Here is a 20894-nt window from a genome sequence, read left to right on the forward strand (position 1 = left end):
GATGCTGCTGGCTACCAGCAAACCCACCACTCTGCACTTTGTTGCTCACTCACCATCGACTTGTCGGTGACCAAGGCATTCCAAATGCTGGTCATTGCCTGTCGAATGCCCAGGTTGGGGTCAAACTGGTATCGGTAGAGTCGGGGAAGAAGCTGGGGCAAAAATGGAGCCAGCTGCTCTCCAGCCTTGGCAGCTATCACATTGAAACCAAAAGCTGCTCCCTGAAATGATGACAGAAGAGTATTTGTTGAAACAATCTGCTCGTTCATTCAGTTATTGCTCCTGGGCACACCACAGTCAGTGGCAAAGCTGACTGACAGAGTTTAGATTTAGACCAAATCAAAAGGACTACAATGGCACCAGAATTAGCTCCCCATCAGTGCTACAGTACCACAGTGCTCTCAAGCATAAAATCACACTCAGCAGACAACACAGTACTTCAAAACTTCCTTCTCACCAACCTCCATTTCAAGATACCGATTGACCTCATTTGCAAAAGTGGTGGTAGAGAATGAAAACTACAAAGATTTGAGTATGTTATTCTGAAAGATTCTTTCCTGGAAAAACTGGTGAGGGTGAGTCACTGCTTCCCTACAATTCTGCTGCATTTAGAAGATCTAGAATAACTTAGGAACTGAAAAACTTAAAATAAAACAACTCTACCTTAGCTCTACAACCTGAAATTTCTGGGAATTATCATTTTGCAACTCTCCATATTTACTTTAAACTCAAGTATTCTTCCATGCTCTTTTCTTTCTCCAACACTGTTGAGTCCACTGTCAATTCTAACACAGTGGAACTGATACTCGCCTGTGAAGGCCCATGGGATTTGGCAGGACAGCCCAAAGAGAAATTGCTCAATACAGGCAATGCAGGGACTGCCTCTAATGACTTCATGTTTCCTGACTTGGTGTGTCAAAAACTGCAACCCAAAACCCCATGCTAGGTATTTCCAGGACAGGATGTGCTCTCTGGGTTAGTCTAGAAAAGGAAGAGTAATGAAGACACACTCTCAGTTAGGACCACTGCTGAGAGGAGCAAAAGGTTGCAGAAAGTATAAAGAAAAGGGAGGCATCATCTGCAAGGCCCTGAACAGCTTGCTCTGCCTAGCTCTTGTGTGGAGGTTTGAAGCACAGACTTCCAGATACCCCCTTCAAGTCAGTTACTTAACTAAACTTAAGTCAGGAACTTAACTATGCTCCTGTGCTTCTGAAGTCCCAGTGGAAAGAGAAAGAAATCTCAAGAGACGTGCTGACTTGTCAAACTCTGGATGAAAGTTAATGCTGGGGCTTGTTTTTTGCACTAAGCGGTGTTGCCAGAGAGTCAAAGCCTCAGGTAGCAAGCGTGAAAGAGCACAAAAGGTGCAATACAGTAGATGCAGCTACCTGCGTCTTCTGCATGAAAACACACTGCCTGCTCCCAGGGACAAAAGTTCTTCCATGCTTATGTGAAGCCAGTGAAAAAGTCCCCAAGTTAAAGCTCTGAAAAGTATACTTAAATCTCCAAATTTATGATGCTATGTTGTTGGCAGGAGGTGGATCCAGTAGTATTTTGGCTTTTCTAAATGTCCCAGTAGCTTTAAAATATCAAGACTTGAGTTAAAAAAGGATACTTTTGACAACAGTGATTAAACTATTTTATTGTCAACTGGCTTCTTAGCAACTTGTTGCTGAACACTTTTTGCTCTGTCTTTTTACATAACACAGGTCACTTTCTCTGGCATCTGAAAATTCATCCAGTTTTGAAAATATTATCTCACTGTTGAAAAATATCAAGAACTGGCCTCTAAGCACACTCAAAAGTAAAAGGAAAGGATCACAGCTGATTCACAGGGAAATGTAGGATGATATGAACCCTGTGATATCAATGTTTTGTTGTAAGAATTTCAAGTAATCTTAAATTTGTTTCTCAGGCTGGTAAATTTGCATTGAACCTGACACCAAAGCATCAACAAATAGCCTCCACATGCAGTTATTCATAGGTCACAAAACCAGAGCTAGAGAAATGCAGTTATTGTTTCCAGAGTTCACAGTGGGAATTGAAGTGGTATGAAAGCAGCAAATTACCTTTCGAGAATTCCACATGGCATGATGGTTGGCCAGATTCATGAATTTGTACACCAGGTCTGGCTGATTGAGATCACTAGCCAGTGAACAAAGCTCCTTGTAGGTAGAAAGGCCTTGACTTTGGAAAGCAGAAAGGAAAGCAGTGTCACTATTTTTAGCCACACAAATGCCATAATAGCTAAAGCTATAGTCAAATCACAGCCTAAAGCAGACAGAGAGAAGTGAATATCCTATCTGTAGTACAAGAAAATAGTTATGATAACTTAGAGAACAAGAAGGAACAAAAAGCTCAGGAAGCAGAGGGAATACTGTTTCAGCACTGACTGTGTGTCTGTCACTGAGACTGTCAGTAAACTTACCCATCTGGGGTTTTGCTCAGGCCACCCTGAAACACCACAGTTTCTCCAGTCATCTCATGTTTGGCTCTGGTAGAAAAAAGGTCCAGTATTAGCTCTACCAAACCCTACCCCTCAATGGACTGCATGCTACAGAACAAGTTAATGTTTTGTTTATCAACTCTATATAACTTTATATAACTACTCTATATAACTTTATATAACTTCCCATTCTTTCAGTTCCAAACATATTGGTGTGCAAAGCCACACACACTGCAAGGAATCTCATTAACTTGTAACATGTAATGTTAAGGAGATGCTGCAGAAAGCGAGGGTTTTGCTGTGCAGTCAGAAGGTAAAAAGTCAAAATACTGAACAATGGCTTTTTATTTCTGCCCAGACACAAGCTGTATAATGAACAGCAAATCTCTACTTCAAAATGAAAAAATGCAATTTCTATTCATCTAATCTCTTCTCGTTTACCACCACTGGATCCCCACACTCCCAGCCTAAGTTTCTGTCATTCACAGTGGCCACATCCACAGCAGGTTAGACAGGAATATGTGTTAAAGAGCATTTCCAGCACTGACCGATATAATTACTAGCCAGGAGTCCTGTAAGACAAGTATTTTTCACACTAAAGTTGACAAGTGACCATTAACAACCTAGTAAAAGGTACATTTCAGGCACAAGCAAGTCCCCGCTTTTGCAACATTCACACTGCGCAGAGTTGCTGCAGTAGGTCACTGTCCTTTGCAATTACACAATGCAGCAAGTAGAAATCTAACTAAATCCCAACTGATTTGAACTGCTTGAATCAGGACCAAATAATTATTTTGAAGCTTTGTTGAATGGAACAAAACCAGAATAACTTCAGTCACAACAAACTCTAAGCTGAAGTAAGAAATGTCCCAGTTTGACCCACTGAGAATATATGGATATTGGCTACCCCTTGGCCACAAAACATCTCTTTCCACACATGAGAGGCACATTTTTATTCCCATCAGACACACAGCTCAGAGTACTCTCTCACAGTATTCTGAGCTCACTGTACCTTTTCCCAGTCATAAGGGTATCAACAAGTGTGGTGACTAGCTCTTGCTGATCCTGTTCACTTCCTAATTCATATATCAGTCCAAGACCTTTTGAAGCAACATCTTGACTAAGCTCTGCAAGAGATTTTACAAAGTAAAATTAAAGATAAGCATGTAATTAAGTAACACACAAATTTCAAAAACAAGATTCAACCAAAATCACAATATAGCAAATGGAGCTCTGTGCTGCAGTTCACAGCTCTCAATTTTAGAGCAGACCTAGTCTGGCAAGACACAAGCTTTGCATTCTGAAGCAGCAATTTGTTCTGAAGGCATAATCCCCATCAAATTAGGTGACATCTTTATGTTAATATTGTCACTGTATGTTTTGAAATAGCAGAGAGAGTTCCAAGAGCCTTAAGTATTCCGACAGACTGCTGGCCTCTGAAGCCAGCAAAGTTAATGGTAATGCTCTCTTCAACTTCAGTGAGCTTTGGACAGATTGATGAATGCCATGGGTAGACCTATGGGCCAAAATCTGCTTGCTTAAAGAAGGCTTAGAGTTCCTGTTCGTGCAGAGCATGTGTGATACACATGCTGCTGCCCAAAGCAGAGCAGAAGTAGCACCACTGAACAGTTTCTGTTATTACAGTCTGAAGGGGCAAATGCAGAAAAAGATTTGTGCTTGGTTAGCAAAGCACAGAAAAAAACTGTGCTTCTTAATTCTACATGCAATGCCTAGAAATCATTCCTATTACATCAGAAATGGGATGTTTCTACATTCACCTTTTAATGCTGACAGAGAGGGTGTAGGTGACTTTCTGTCTGTTTAAAGATTCTCTCCGTTCTGTGAAATGCCCACCAAAAGACACAACCCAAGGTATGATAGTACTTACCATCACTATCTGACAGAATTGAAACAAACGCACTTTGAATATCCTTGAGATGAGACTGCAAGATGAGAGAAAAGCACATTATTTTTATCTCAGGTTTTGGATCCTTTGTCTGGTCTCAAGGCAAGTCCCTAACAGATAAAGAGAGGCTATCAATGGAGTAGCCTATTTGAGCTACACCTATGACAAGAACTGCCCTCCTTTCCAGAGAGGTAAGCAGCAGCCTGACTAATGTTCACAGAAGATAACAGTTATTTGTCCAATGTTCTACGGCTACCGTGCCATTACTAAACCATGTATTTTATTTTCCTTGTCTAATACATGGCAGTAACATGTCCTAAATCTGGCTTGCAGTCAGATGAGACTATCCTCTGTGTGAGGATGTCTTCAACCCCAAACTAGTGGATTTTGCCACTTCCCACAAGATCCATTGTTTAGACGAGTGTAATATGTGGCAAGGTTTTACATGTAACAGCTTACATTTGCAAAGCAGTTACTGTCCCAAAGCTCTTATCATTACCTGAGAGCACAAAATGATAACATGGTCGCATCGCAGTCTGTAGTACCTCTATGCAGAGAGGGAACATTTTGGTTGGGAATGCTTTACTGAGGCCTTGTATAGGACCCTTCACACTCTCCCACTACAGACAAGCACCCTAAATATAAGGTTTTAATCAAAGCACACCAAAAATACACAGTACGTGAAGCACATCATAACTACTTGTAGGTACCAAAGTTGTAATAAACTCTGTTAAATGAATGAGTTCAGGAATTCCATCTAGTTCTCTCCCTTCTTCCCTTCCTGGAGCTCCTTTTAATAATTTTCCAAAAATAAATCCTAAAAACTATACAGATACCATCCTCTTCTTTCCAAGGGAAGATGTACTGCCACTTCAACTTAAAACAGCTATTTACACTAAGCTCACTCTGACCTGAGTGCAAGTCAGATGTTTACAAAGGTGCTAAACAGCCTCATTCATCTGCCAGTTAGTATGCTCCTCCAGTAATAAAACATAAGCCATGTCTCAAAAAGACCTCAGTAAGGACTGCAGCAACACCAGGGGAAAAGAGGCAATTGAAGTTAAGGGGAAGGAAGGGCAGAAAGGAGGTGAGAAGCAAAAATAGGGACAAGGAGCCAGTGTTAGGAAAGGGCATATTTCTTACCTTAATTGCTTTGTGTGTGCTCAGCTTCTTCACCATCGATAGAAGCCAGATGCAAGCTGCCTGCCTAATGTGTGGGTTAGGGCTGATAATGTGCTTGGTCAAGATAAGGTCTAGGACCCAGGGAACCACATCATTCACTTTCAAATCTATATGAAAGAAAGAAAGGTGGAGAGGAGTCGTGGAGCTTTGAGAATCAACCACAGTCATTTTTCATTTCAATAATGTGCAGTGGCAATGAAAAACCTAATCAGCCCATGAGTATTCAGGTGATATCTTAATCTTTGCTTATTTAGGAAAAGCCTTCTCTGGAGTCAATGGGGAAGTACTTCTCCTAATAGAAACACTGAATAGAGTCCTCTTAACTTTACTTCAGGAAAGTGTTTCATAGCCTGTAGCCAAGACGAGGTACCACTCATACTGCGCAAGACTCAGTGCACTACTTTTTTTTCGTTAGGACTCAAAATTTCTGGAACAATGGCAGGGTTAGGTTTCTACCCCTTTCTGCAAATGCTCAGCTTTGTGTGCACTGGAGATCTAAGACCACTCTCACAACATTAAAACACCTGTTTGCAGGTCTGAGGCTGATATTTACAGCTGTCTGTTTTGAAGCTAGCATTTTGTCATGCTTGTATTTCAATGGGTACAGAATCTTAATCCTTAAATAAAATTTCTGCATTTACTGCATGTAAGTGTCACTTGATCATATCACTCCGAGTCATTGGAAAAAGACTTGTAATTTAATTTCATAACCCTATTGTCCAGTGCAGGCTTCAAAATGCTATTTTGAAAGGTTTGTATATGTTAAACCTGAAACTAACCCAACATGGCAAACCAAAATGAAAAAATAAAACAAATGCAGTGTCAAGTGACAATGAATTACATTTCATCAAGAAGCTATTTAAACAGCACACAAAGTAAAGTCTTCTACCCTCTGAGCATATGGACTTGAAAAGGTGAAACAACCTGTATATAATCAGCATTGCAGAACACTGAGCAGTGCATTAACAAACACAAAATATCTCTTACTTCTACTGTTACAAATCGAACATGACAGCAATAAAGTTATGGAGTCCAGCGTTAGTCCAGAACCTTGAGATTTTACGTTCCTCAATCCAGCCCCTGTATTAGGAAGGCCTACCTGAAGGAGGGATATATTCCTCCTCTGTGACTGTCCACGCATCACGGGCAGCCACTGAGCTGGTTCCTACAGCAGCACTGGTGATAGCTTCACCAACGGTGAACTGCAGTTCTATTTGTTTGGCCTGAAAAACACAACAGAGCCTCACTGACAGTACTAATTAAACACACACCAAAACTTTTGGCACTCACTCCACAAAACCTCAGTCTCTCTCCCAACCCCAGTTCTCAGCACCAATTTGCAGTAAGATCACTCTTTTGGTGAGCTTCTGAGACTATGTGGCACCTCAGACCCACTGAAATTGATGGAAACTAAGCCAATGACAAAGTCTCCAAAACGAACTGTAAGAGCTAAAATTTCCATACTTATTTTTTTTAAAGTGTACCTCCTACAAAGCATTTGTTAATTTCCGCAAGGTTCAATTTAGTTGAAAGAATTGGAAAGATAGGATGAAAATAAAACAAATTCAGAACAAGACTGCCGGTCATTAACGAAAATTAGTGTGGCTTTGTGACAATATGCAGTAGTAAAAAGATGCTCTTGTAATTCCATTCAGAAGCTGATCACCATTAAGAGATGCACAAATTTATTTTTGTCATTAAAAGAATTCAGACAATACTTTGCTCTGCTTCTGTGTCCGCCTTCCACTATTCTCTAAGCCCTCAGGAACAGAATGTGCAGAACTCTACCACTTTCTTGTAATTATTTACGATGAATCTTGAGTCATAAGAACTGATTTCCATACCTGCTGAGTACCTTCTAGATTGCTTTCCTTACTCTCTGGAAGCACAAAATGCTCAGGCATTTGGAGAAGTAAGCCCTTAGCTTCCTGCAATCTAAGATAAATTGTTTTTTTTCAAGTACACATTTTATAAAGGAAGCTGTAATGTCCCTAAGTAGTTACAGGAGATAAACACGGCACTTAGAAACATCATTTTATGTTTTGTGTACACAATGTTCTTGCTACTCTTGCTTGTTTGATCACATCAGGTTAGAGGACTCGGCAAAGCCAGCCTGCCTGATAATCAATAGCTGCTTCTACAATGCTGAGTCCTTTGTTAGTATGAACAAGGAAGAAAGGTAAAACAAGTTGTAAATGAAGAATACTTGACACTTGAAGCTCCTTGACTATTTAATTTTGCTGCCTGACATACTGCAATATGTACAGCAGCTCTGAAGTACTGTGAAAGAATGCAGGGCACTCCACTGATGCATTTAGGCTGACAACAGATACACGTATTCCTAAAAACAACATTCCCAGTTCAAGTGAGTTCTATCAGGTGATGTAGTTCAGTTGAAAAAGTACGTGATTTATATTATCTACTTTTAGGGTACTTTTGAAGGCCAAAGTACAGACCTATGGCTTCATTCCTATAAGCTCTTAAGATTTTATACATACAGGTAGTTCTTCTGAAGGGGAACACATATTCATCTCAGAGACTGGGGCAGAGACCTTGACTGGCAAGTTTTAAAACTGTGGCATAAAACATTTTAAAAGACCCAAACCTACCTCTGCTCTCTATTTTAAGGCAGTTTTAAAAAACCCATAGGCACCATTACAAAAAAACAGCTCCCCTTGTAAACCTGGCTCTAGAGTATATAAAAAGCATCCAAATAGAAATACTCACTGCAGTATAAAGAATAATAATACACTGACAGTGCCTTACCTCCACAGAATCCATCAAACCCTGCAACAGTAGCTTCTGGTGGGGAAAATCTTCATCTCCCACTGGGAAGTAACCTAATGTTTGTATTGCTCGTTCCTTCATCTTAAATACAAACAAAAAACAACACTTACCCTTCCTCTAAGTCCAGAAGACATACTTTAAACCCACTCTTTCTCACCTTTCATTGAAGTTTCACTTAAGGTACCAGAAGTTAGACAAGCAAATGACTTATTAGATAAATCAGCACACCTCTCTTGCCAAACACAGATCAAAACAAATGTCCTGCTACCATTGAGGACTATTTCCAGGTAAAAGAAGATACTCCCATTTTTCTTGAATTAAAATTATGATCATTCATAGTTTTCATCCCTTATGACTATAGAAAGCACAAGTGATCAACTGCCAGACAACACTGGAAAAACCCTTAGCCTAATTCTGAAAACGCTTAGCCTAATTTTGACTCACTAAAGCAAATGATAAGCTTAATTCCTTTAAAAAATGAGGCTGAGTTTGGCAGGTAATACATCAACCTGGGGCGAGAGCATTCCAGAAAGGAACAAGAATCATAACAACACTACAGAATCTTGCCTTATTTGTTTCCTTGCTGGAAGGGATTCGGGCCAATAAGCTTTCAACAAGTTGCAGCTTTGTAAATCCTGTTCCTTCACTGGGGATTGGCAAGGGGCCGTTCCTGCCAATCTCCCCAAGAGCCGTACAAGCAGCCACCACGAGGAATGGAGAGGTGCTGTCCAGAAAAGAACCTACAGGAAAAAGGAAAACAAGATGACTTGGAATTTGTATTATTAATTAGCAGCAGGCAGGCAGGCACTTCTATTTCACCTACACAAGAAGAAAAGCATTTATCTCCTCTACAGCTGGTAGGAAGCATTATGCTAGAACAAAATCAAAGTGAAAGGAGACACTGAGAGGAGTCTAGGCAGTGGCACTGCTCCTAACTGTGCTGTGTTGGTCTATGAGCTAGGATTCCAGCTAATTCTTGTTGGAAAGGGATACATACATACATCTACTCAGACATCATTTTTAGAGACTGTAAATTCTATCACAGAAAGTGAACTCAAGATTACAGCATCTATCTACACACTGAATACCTTAGAAAAGTCCTCAGTCTACGGTGGTTGAAAAAACAACTGTGACATGCAGCAAAGTCTTACGCAGGAAGTTACCTATTGTCTCTGTCGTTGACTTTATGAGCTGTTCTTGTTCCGGCATGACTGCAGTGTTTGGCTGTTCTATGTCATGTAGCTCCACTGTTCTGATTTTCCTTTTGGCCAAGTACCTTCCTACTGTAAATCCCAAAGCCAACAAGGATCCATGTTGGACCTCCGGGCTCTACAGACAACAGCAACAGTGAAGAAAATCTCATTTTCAAAGTAACACTTTGCACAAAGCACGAATTTAAAAGCATATATGGACAAGCCAGATGAGAAGGCACCCTGAAGAATGCAGAGTTCTACCACATAATGCAACAACAGAGAATTTGATATTGCTAGTGCTCTTTGATGGATGGAATCCTTTAAAATAGATTACAAAATTTAGAAGAGGTTTAGGAGGACAGATTAAGAATTTATCACCAGCACTCACATTCCTAAAGTCCACCCCTTGGTAGCTAGGCAAAAAAAAAATATTTAAAAAGTCCAACTCATCTGGTTTCTAAGTACAGATCTACAAAGGTGAACTAAGATAATACTATGCTGTTTCTACTTAAAAATGGGACATACTCAGATTAAGGGCACAAAACGTGCTCTTTGCTAAAAAGCAGTAAAGGGGAATTACTCTAGATTTGCATTGCTGAGAATAAGAACACACTTGGCTTATGAATACTGAAGGTAATGCTTCTACACAGTTACACAGTTTGGTAAGCCACAGACTGTAAAACCTAATTAAATGTCAAAACCATTAATTTCTCCAGTGCTGATTTGGTCCTGAGACTATCTTAATAGACAGTGCTCATTCCCACAGGTGAATTCTAAAAAAAGGATTTTGTGCAGAAATGAGGCTGTGAGACTTAAATTCTACCTTGATTTAAAAAATAAAAAGGAAGGGATCAGGGGCTTAAACTCAGATTAGTTCATGTATGTTTTTTATCACAAGCCAGCAAAAAGTTGCATCACTGCAACTGTGCTGCCAGGACAGGATCCTTAGCCTAGCTTGGCCACCAGAGACCGCTCCTTGTTGTTGAGCAGCAAAGCCAGCTTAAAATGGGTCCTTTCTCCTCTCCACTTCAGCTATCCATTTACACTGCAGTCCTTACTGAGCCCCTAGAGATCACCATCCCCTTAACTGTACTGATTCAACTGGCTTTGTACATGCACAGCCAGCCAGAGCTCTGACTCAAACCCAAAAATGCATGGGAACACTGTTTTTTTTTGTTTCATAGTTCACATCCCTCTTTATTCTCAGCCAGGTTCTGTGAAAGGTCAACCTTCACAGGGTACTGGGGCAGAAAGCAGCAGTGGGGGGCTGGCACCTGCCTGTGCTGGCTTTGTGACCACAGAGGCTGCAGCCTATGTACAACTGAGCAATGACACAGCTTTGGCTCACAGACACAGCTTTTACAGATTCAAAATAAATTGTATTTGTTAATTACGACATAAAGTGATCAGCACTTCTTGTCAGCATTTGAGCCTGTTACCTGCAATGTAAAATGGTGGCCCACTAAGTCCTTCAGAGAGGCTGATATAAAAACATCTTGGGGAAATATAGCCTAAAAATGCTACTACTTTCCCTCCCTTTCAAGATTCAAGACACACCAGCACAGAAACCTGCTCAGTTTGTTTTCAGGACTCCTTCCCCATGCTCACAGTGGTAAAATGCAGACATAAGGACAATGGGAGGGGGAAGGAGATGCTGGAAGAGGGAAGGCAGGCAAACCCACCGCGGTGGAGGGCTGATGCGCAGTCCAGGCAGGGTGGGAGGGAAGAAGCCAGACCTCACCTGGCAAAGTCTGCTGGAGGGAAATGTCCTCAGGGCAATGAGGAGCCAGGAGGCGGCTGTGGCTCAGGAGGGAAGGGGGAGTTAAACATCTAATCGAGTTAAACATTTTCTTAGTTCTGCGGGTACCTATAGCTGCTCACAAATAAGGAATCGGTAAACTGTTTGAGGTAGGCAGTGTGATCCATTACCACTCAATGGGACGAGGAATATTTAGCTGGCTAAAACTGGTTAAATACATGACAGTGCTGGCTTTGCTTGGGAATTGCCTCCAGGAAACCCTCCTACTGACCTTAACAACAGCTTCAGGGATTAATTTATTTACAGATCTGTTGCACTCACCTACAACAAAAATCCCTTCTCACTGTCCAACTGGAAGTCAGCTAGTTAATTTTACACCTAGATTAAGGCTAATACATCCTGGACATACTGTGAGATTTGGATTTCCTATCAGTGACACAACACAAAAAAAAACCAAGAAGCAGCAGACAAAGGAAGATAGTTACATGGTTGTCTTTTGTCATCTTGATCAGCTGCTCCAAGGAAGCCCTAAGCTCATCTCCAGACATGGTAGACAGCACTACAGAATAAAACAGGGCTGCGAGCTCACGCATTTCTTCTTTGTTCGTGTTCATCAGGCCCTGCGGGAGTTTTTAAAAAGAAACATAAAATATGGAAGCAGCTGCTTATACAGTCTGTTCATACAGGGCTTCAATATATAAGCACAACTGTCATGCAGCTACATAAATAGTACTTAACGCAGAAACCACTCTTTGAACTGACAGCGTTACCATTTAGTAAGAAACAAAGCACTCAATTCAGCAAAGCATTCATTACACGCTCAGCTTTTAGAAGCGAGATTACCACTAGCCACAAGAGGGCTACCCACCGGTTCTGTGTTAAACACTGATTGAATGCTTGGCAAATTTTATCTTTGGAGAAGAGCTTCCAAATTTTGCATCCATACTGAGCTAAAAAAAAACCCTAAAGGCACTATTTTTCCTGAGCTACTGGAGGCTTCCATTTCCTTTTTATTAATCAAAGGGAAAAAAAGCCTCCAGAGGTTAAATCAGTTAAATCCAATGGTGACAAAAAAAAGTGGCCAGGAAATCACAGCTCTCGATGCAAATTTATTCACTTTGTATTAGAGACCTTGTATTATCTAAATTGTTAGAAAGTTCAATTTCGGAAGCCTCAGATCATTTAAGATATAAACTTATCTCTGCCACTAATCTGATGTATAATGCAACACACTCACGTGAGAAATTTATACCCAAATCTTTGAATGGCTTGGGCCACCACAAAGAAGGCAAAAACGAGCCAAGCAAACAAACAAGAAATGAGATCTGTCAGGCTCATGAAACATAACTCTAACTTCAACTCAAAACTTGCATCAGATCACATAGATGATTTCTAACAAACCCTTGGACCTGTTCCTTCCACTTGGCAAAGTGAAATCACATAAAGGATGATTTACAACAGTATTTTTGCAACTAGGTAGTATCAGTTACCACTCCTAGAAGCTTAATTCTGCAAATGGACACCAGGACAAAGAAAAAGAAGGTTCTTCTGCAAATGATGAGCAATACTGAAAATGAGAATGTTTCTAAGTCCTCTCCTTTGAGGTTCACACCTGCACTTAAATGATATGTGGTAAACTGTATACAGTACAATGCAGCACAGATATCAGCAGGAGAAATTACTAGAACACATTCTAATTTTTCTTCAGCTCAACGAAGTACTTTTTCTGATGGATTCCCCCAATGAAAGCAAAGGCAATCTGTAAGGGCTTAGCAAATCCTGGATGCTTGAAGCAAATTATGAAAAAGCAGAAAGTTGTCTGAGAAAAGAACCTAGGGAAAGCAGAATTCTCATTGGCTTATTCCCAAGCAGGCTCCAGTTTATCTGTTCTTTTGTTTCAGGCTAATAAAAGAAAAAAAAAAAAAAACCTCCACCGAAACTCTAAAGCAATTAGGGATCTAATCCATCTCATTTTCTGAGAAGCCACTCACATCCTCCCACTGGAAAATTCCTATTGTTAAACATTTCCTTCAAAAATTTGCAGAATTTTGTCTTCAGTTTTCTTTTGCTGTTTAATGGATCTTCTGATCAAGAGGAAAACTGACTGACATTACCAACAGGATCAATGACAATGACATAGATTACCCAGAACATGTAGATCAACAAACAAAATCACTAGCACCAAAGAATCAAAAAATAATTTTCCCCATCCTGCTACATGTAACACCTCACGAGGTACTGACTGCAAACAGAAATACCAGATTTCAAATTAAGTGCATACTTGGAAATAATATCCATTATTTGCTAATGTCAAACCCCCTCCACCCAAAAAGATAAACCAGAAAAAAAGGATTTTCAACATACCTTTATCCAATCCATTTTGTCTACAAATCTGGTGGCTAATTTTTCTGGATACACTGAAACAACTTCTAGAAGACAATACATGACTGGCAAACCTAAACAGTAATTAAAGAATCAGGTTATCAAACAATTGCAGTATTTACAACAATCTAACAACCAGTGTTAAAAAGATGTTAAGCAGTATCAGGCATTTCAAAACATTCATTTGCAATTCACTAAGGATAACAAACGATATAGAATAATAGGGTCTAGTTATTTCTCAGAAATATTAGGGAAACTAACAGAAGCAATCATTCTGGTAGCCATTTATTCTAAAGGCATTCAAGTGCTTTACGACTACACTTATTGCAGATTACGCTATTATCAGAGTGAGGAAGAAATAACATTCACTGGTGAGAAAGCTGTTATAGACAGTGGCCTCACAATTTTAAAGCATATGTCAACCAATGGTGCAATTTTACTGTCCTGCTTTCTACTCCCTACACAGCAGGCTAGAAGAGAACAAGTTTAAACTGAAGAGTATATAGTCTGCGTTGCAACTCTGTGATCGCTGCAGCCAAGTTCAAAGCTCTGGGCATGGCACCTCATTTCTAGTAAGAGAAGACTTTTTCTTCAAGATGATGCTGCACACAGTTTCTTACCTCCAACACCAGCTAACAGCTGCTGAAGAAGGCCAATATATATATGTACAGGGTTCGTTTCTGCACTTTTTGAAGAGGAGGAGGAAGAGAAAGATATGTGGTTGCCAGACATGAGGTTTCTTATGTAACGTCCAATGGCTGGAGCATGATCTTGCATATCAGCCAAGCTCTGTGAAGTTGGCACCACACCTGCACTGTGAGCAAGACACATCCGCAGATACAGAACTATCTAAGTAGAGGAGAGAAAAACACAGCATACTGAGTGCATGAGCACTTGGAAAACCATGGAGAAGACAAAATAAAAGAGCAGGGAATATGCTGTATTTAATATAACTAAAACAAGACAGTTTCTTCTTTAATCAAATCTAGACAGAAGAGTCAGCATGAGACAGGGACAAATATAAAGTGTAACAAATCTTTGAACCAGTTTCTGCAATACACCTGTGCAAGCACTGCATCACTCTCAAAAGATTAAATCATACACAAACTTTTAGTTTATCATTGTCTGATGTAACCTCCCTGCAGGCAGTGCAGCCTGTACCCTGTATCAGTTTGGCATGCATACAAATGCAACCCAACACATTGCTAATACAGACCCTGCATCACATCTGAGTTTGTGTCTACAGATCACTAAAGCCAGGGAATCTGCTACAAAAAGAACAGCCTCAAGGAGCATAATGTGGCTTTTGCCAGTTTATCCGTCTGTATTACATTAGGTATGCTGCAGAAAGCAGTGGAGCAGTCGTCTTGGGAATGTTCCTCTCAATCCCCCCTGAAAATCCTGTTCAGACTGCTGTTTAAGGACAGATGGATGAAGGATGGAGAGTTAATCCCAACATCTGTTTAAAAGAGGAATTTTATAATGTAGGGTGACTTATGGTAACTGTTAGCTTCTTACACTGTCCTCTAAATAAATAATGGTACATGTTATCTGAGGAAGTAAATTGAGATAATTACCTCTCCAAATGTGGCAGGATTGAAAGGCAGCGCTGCAGTTCCAGTCATATATTTAGCTGGAGTTTTCATGCGGTGAGAGGCCTGAACAACAGAGTATATTAAGAGTGGAACATTCAGACCCATGAACAGCAGAGATGTTGGAAAGGTCAATGAAATTTTGCTGATGTAACTATGTTTATCCTCCACTTAGCAACTGAAAATGTACAACAGTTCTATAACAAGAAGGGCACAGTGCACTTGGTAATAGCATAGTTTAGGTCCATCAACCTTACCATCAACCTATCAACTCAGAAAGTGGAAACTCTGAATTCATTAGAGGGAATGTCAGGTGAGGCTGGAAGAGGACAACATTCTTTCTTCCCCTCGGGAAAAAAGAAGCACTTTACAATTTAAGAACAAAATACCTCATAAACTTCCAAACTCTGAGGCGTCCCAGCTGACAGACAGCCAGGAAGCTTGGGAGACTGCAGCTCTGCCTGGAGAGGTGGTAGAGCAGCCACGCTTCCCCAGCACTGGGAGGTGGGTGCCCTGCGCTGTACCAGTCAAGTCCAGGGAGTCTCTCAGACCCTGCTACCTGCTAGGTAGAAGGCTGCTGCAACAAGTGAGCAACCCCTTTCCATGGAAATGTTAGCTTTGACAAGCAGGAATATTCCAGCAGAAAAACATTTGAACAGAAGGCTTCAAATAACACCCACTGCAAATGCTGCAGAAAAGCATGTCCATATTCTCTAGGTGATATACACATCAGTGTCAGGGCTGGATTCAGGAAGGCAGCCTTACATCTGAATAAATGCACAAGGCAGCTGCACAGAAATCAACAGATTCTCGTATCTCTTAACATGCTCATATCTTTTGCTTCAACGACATCCAGAACCATTAATGAAAACCTGAACTAGTGAGCCAGATGACACCTTTGAAGAATGGGTTCCCATCCATACCTAGCTGATCAGGTCCTACTCTTTCGCACATACTTTCTTGCAGAGGGAGAGAAGGATCATGCTAACTCATGCAGGAAAGCCATTTTGCATCTCAGCCTGCTGTGCCAAGCAATGCATACAAACTTCTCAAACATCTCCAACACCCACAGATTATTCATGATATGTGAAAATTCACACTTTAGGATAACTAACCAAAGAAATGTACCTCCAGGATTTTTTAATATGCCTTCAGGACATGTAAAGAAGATCTGAAAAGTGCTCAAAAATATTTTTTTTAAAATTCAGCAGGAGTGAGGAAATCCTGTTTTTCTCAGTAGTGATGAAACTAAGCTTATCCATAGTTATTTAGTGACATTACAGAAGTTTTTTAAAAATTAACTGCAAGGGGACAGGCATGTAATGGTGTTATTACAACCCAATCTGGGATTCTTAACTTTTTATATCTATTTGAATAACCAGTATTTTGGACAAAAGCAAGTTTTTTCATAAAGCTTCAAATTACTTCATACACTAGCAGAGTACATCAGCAGAGTACAACACCAGCAGAGTATACAACATTTCACAAGAAATCTCTCAGGTGTAAGAGTTCTGCTATCGTAGATCTCTTGAAGAACCAGAGGTACCCCAACATCATATACTTGTGATTTTTTTAAAAAGGTAGACTATCAAAGGAAAAAAAAACTATTGTCAGTGACCCTCCATATCATCTTTGTAACTTATAAGCCTACTATAGCTACCATACACAGAAGCATGTAACACAGACTAGATTTTAACACCTCTCCAAATGATCTCTCAGTGCAAACAGTGAGGATAAACTCAGTGGTACAGTTTTTGGCATATCATTCCACTAGACTCATGAAAGGTTATTTACGTGGCCATTATTTCCACAGATTGCAATGAAGATGAATAACTAAGCCTTTACGTCAACAAACCAGACTTCTTCACTTGTTCCATCTCCTTTCATAGCCTGGAATCTTTTTTCTGGTTTATGCATAATATTATTTTTCACCAGCCCAACCAGAGAGTGATCTTCTTATGTCTTCAAGAATGTGTTTGTGAGCGAACTGTTTGTGAAACCTGCTGGATTATCACCCTTGAACACTGGATTCCTTACTCTACACATGTGTTCTGCACAAACAGCATCAAAGCAAAATAATCCTTTTGTTAAAGGATCTGCCTCCTTGTTACTTAACTCTTGCAATTATTGCCAGCTGAAGGTAACGCCAAGTGCTAAACTTGGCAGTGCAATACTACATGTGGTCTTCGCTGTGATTTTAGCTAACTTTATATGTCAGGGAAGGTGAAGGAGATGGATACAGGGAAGGGAAGACCACACTTATTATATGCCTGAGCATCAGGCATGTATTTGTCATTTACTGGGGCAGAAGCACTGTACCTTGTCTTGAATATAATGGACCATTTCAGGGAAGGAAGGCATCTGCTTCCCAGAACTCTCCTTTTCATTTTTACCAGGAAACGTTCTCAGCACCCGCTGGGCTTCTCCGTGTACCTCCTCCCGCCTTTCAGAAGAATAGATGAGAAACAGACATTATTTGCACAGAACAAATGGCCCTTAATGAGTAATATCTTGGGAAGCTGGGGGAGAGAGAAGAGTTTTTAAATGATAAGGGGTTTTTTTTGAAAGGAAGGGGAAAAAAGCTTGCATTATAATTTTTAATGATTTGTTTATTTTAGAGAGGGCGAAGAAAAAGGATAGTGATGAGTGGCCTCTGCAAAAGAGCCCACTTCTGCTCCTCGTACATCCTGCTAGTGTTCACCATCAGTTCCTGGTTCCCACATCCTTCTTCTCCTATCTGCTCCTCCTCCCCATCACTTCCTATATTCAAGCTTCAGCTGACACCTACCAGGTTTATTGCTATCTACTTAGCAGAAGATGAACTCTTGAAACAGTGCTGACAATGCAATGACAGAGCAGTTTGTTGAAATTGATCTGTTTAGCTTTCCTTAGTTACACAATACCTACTCACATCAAAAATCAAGCAATTAAAAGTTGGGAAAAAACCCACCACTTAAATTGCAGTAACAGAAAACTGCAAATGACATTATTACTGTAATTTAATGAGTCAACTACTTCTCAGCAGAGAGTGGTAACACTCACAAGTGCATGCTCCTTACTCTTCGCAAACACAAGCTAAAAACAGACTGATAGAATTTGACAAGAAAAAAGAATTTGCAATTGCAATTAATCATTAACATGCAGTGCTTTAGTGACAGCAGTTCATCTAAAACAAGAAAAAGAATACAAGTCAAAGACTACCGTAAGGCATTTTAACAGTTCACCACAGAACTGTCAAAAATGCCCCTATGTAAAGGTTAATTTCCAGATTACCATACTTGATGTTCAGTGAGTGAGTTTTTATGTACGTACACACATACACAGATATATATGCATTTGTATTTCATCCAAATATACACTGGATGCAAATAGATATATTTGTGTGTGTGTGTGAGTGTGTATATATATATATATGAAAATAACTTAAAAAGGAAAACAACTTACGGGTCTCCTGCAGCTAACAGGAGTAAGTATCTGGAAGGGATATGATCTGGAGGGAATACCGTGCTAGCAAATTTCACAGCCACTTGACGTACTTGAACTTCGGGCTTAAAGAGAAGAGACACAAACATATGGCTGAATTTTAAATGAACACACTAATGACCTGTACTCACCATTTGTAAATCATCAGTCATCTGTTTTGTCCTCTGGTACCAATATGACTCAAGAGTTTAGACATTCTGAGACACTGTTCTTGCTAACTCTTCATATGGCCAGAGACAGGGAAAAGAAAAACTAGCTTCTCATATGTACACAAGTGGAGAATGAAAAGTTTAATTAAATAAATCCACATTTTGGGGAATCATAAATCATGGTTATCACTAACTCTTAGACATCTGAACTGCCTCATCCAGGCAGTTTCGAAATGAAGAATGACATACATCATCTATACACACAAAACAGAGCCACGCTTAGGAGCAGCACAGCCAGAGGTGGAAAAGAAACATTATCTTAGGGTGGTCATTCTCTCTGCTGGGTTCAGATAATCTCCAAATGTTATTGCCTGGAGTCCTAGATCGCTTAAGCACCCAGGCAAAAGAGTCATCAGCATGAAAACAGTCTCCTACACAGTTACTAGTGCAATCACTAGAAACACATATACCTCCACAGTCATCCTGAGTACCCATGCAAACACAGATTATAGAAAAACACTCTTTCTGAAAACCCAGACCTCTGAGGAATTCTGAACACAAACCACATAGTAAAGTAAGAGAGTCAGTGAAGTGTGTTTTCCTCTGGATCAGTGTCTCAAGGCTGAGTTCCTGGGGAGGTTCCCAGGTGCCTTATAATGTTAGACATCACACAGCACACTGAAATCCCCACTTAGCAGCGAATGATCCTTTCTACCAAACTCTTCTTTCACAAGGCACTGTCCTTGAAGCATCTACTTCTCAGAGTTTTCATAGGAGGAAACTATGAGAAACATACAGCGCAATCGCAACGGCTCTCTTTCTTTGCCAAGCAGAACACAAATAGAAAACTGCATTGTCACCCTTCTTGCAGTCACTGTACCATATTAAAAATATTTCATCTGAGCATACACACCCCCTCTTCTCCCAGACAGGCCAATACATTCAGTAAGAAAAGGGAGACCTGTTCCAAAAGTATAAACAGGAAGTGTCAGGGAACAGGAAAACAATAGCTCTTTTTTTAAGGGATTTAATTTTGACTCCACTGAAAATACCTTTATTAAATAAGAAGCTACAAGAGCTTCCATCAGGGTACGCTGGGCTCCTTCCAAGTTACTGTATGCTCCAACCATCATAGACAAGGCCTCCTGAATGGCAAGCCTAGTATCAGCATCTTCCTGCGGTACAAAAATGAGTTTTCACTTTACAGTGTGCAGGGACAAGAATTAAGCAAAACCAGCACAAAATATTAATGATTTCCCGAAGCCCTGTCAGTACCCACCTTGCATAAAGCTTCAAAAAACTGCTGTACCAGTGCTATATCCTTGGTAAAGAGCTGAGGCATTCGGCTGAAACAAGATATTTTAATTCATGAAGTTTTTGCTTTTTTAAATTGAAATGCTTCACATTTCATTGGTCTTCCCCTCATCCCACATTTTAGCTGTCAGAAAAAACAAAGCCAGCACAGAAAGTTTGCTCTATCTAACCCATTTCCACCACGGAGCCTCACACTCCCCTTTAACACAGTTTGGAAAGTGAGATAATCTATGGACAACCGCTTAGATCACCAGCATACCACTGTACATAACACTTGTCTAGCTTCATGCCCTCTGGTCTTTGCTGTACATTCCTTAAATTTATGTCTCTGGCAATCCGGAAAGTGGAACCATTTCTTAAATTCTGTGCATAATTCATGAGCTGCTATTAATCACTGCTAGAGAAGCTATCAGCTAAAAACGTATTTCTTTTTACACCTCTGAAGATGTCACAAGAAGAATGCTTTTCTCTGCACTGTACACTCAAGTGCAAAACTGGCAGGTGGCACAAAGCTTGCTGCTGATAAATTAACAATTACTCTGGAAAAATTATGCAAGTCCCATTGCTTAAATGGTGCTTCAGTTACCTGGAGAGCTTTCCAACCGCTGAATATGCCATTGACAGCAATTTTGAATCCTTGAATGATAAAACAATAAATAAAATTCAGCAAAACCAGAAATACACAAAGGCCTATATTTTATAAT

General features: G+C 40.2%; 1 protein-coding gene across 4 annotated transcripts in view; it reads right to left on the minus strand.

Moving 5' to 3' along the window:
- Positions 1–20894, minus strand: part of ECPAS (Ecm29 proteasome adaptor and scaffold) — a 68428-nt gene that overhangs the window by 21258 nt on the left and 26276 nt on the right. For all 4 annotated transcript variants that reach the window (XM_074857139.1, XM_074857138.1, XM_074857136.1 and 1 more), the window contains 19 exons: positions 20777–20826; positions 20156–20222; positions 19929–20051; positions 18689–18792; positions 17564–17687; positions 15230–15310; positions 14273–14501; positions 13635–13726; positions 11756–11890; positions 9482–9647; positions 8886–9058; positions 8298–8399; positions 6631–6754; positions 5493–5638; positions 4332–4386; positions 3456–3570; positions 2426–2491; positions 2067–2184; positions 54–221 (listed from right to left, as the gene is read on the minus strand). In XM_074857139.1, coding sequence (XP_074713240.1) covers positions 54–221; positions 2067–2184; positions 2426–2491; positions 3456–3570; positions 4332–4386; positions 5493–5638; positions 6631–6754; positions 8298–8399; positions 8886–9058; positions 9482–9647; positions 11756–11890; positions 13635–13726; positions 14273–14501; positions 15230–15310; positions 17564–17687; positions 18689–18792; positions 19929–20051; positions 20156–20222; positions 20777–20826 — 2238 coding nt within the window. The remainder of the gene's footprint in view (positions 1–53; positions 222–2066; positions 2185–2425; positions 2492–3455; positions 3571–4331; positions 4387–5492; positions 5639–6630; positions 6755–8297; positions 8400–8885; positions 9059–9481; positions 9648–11755; positions 11891–13634; positions 13727–14272; positions 14502–15229; positions 15311–17563; positions 17688–18688; positions 18793–19928; positions 20052–20155; positions 20223–20776; positions 20827–20894) is intronic.

This window comes from Strix uralensis, chromosome Z (genome assembly GCF_047716275.1).
Source record: "Strix uralensis isolate ZFMK-TIS-50842 chromosome Z, bStrUra1, whole genome shotgun sequence".
Classification (NCBI taxonomy): Eukaryota; Metazoa; Chordata; class Aves; order Strigiformes; family Strigidae; genus Strix; species Strix uralensis.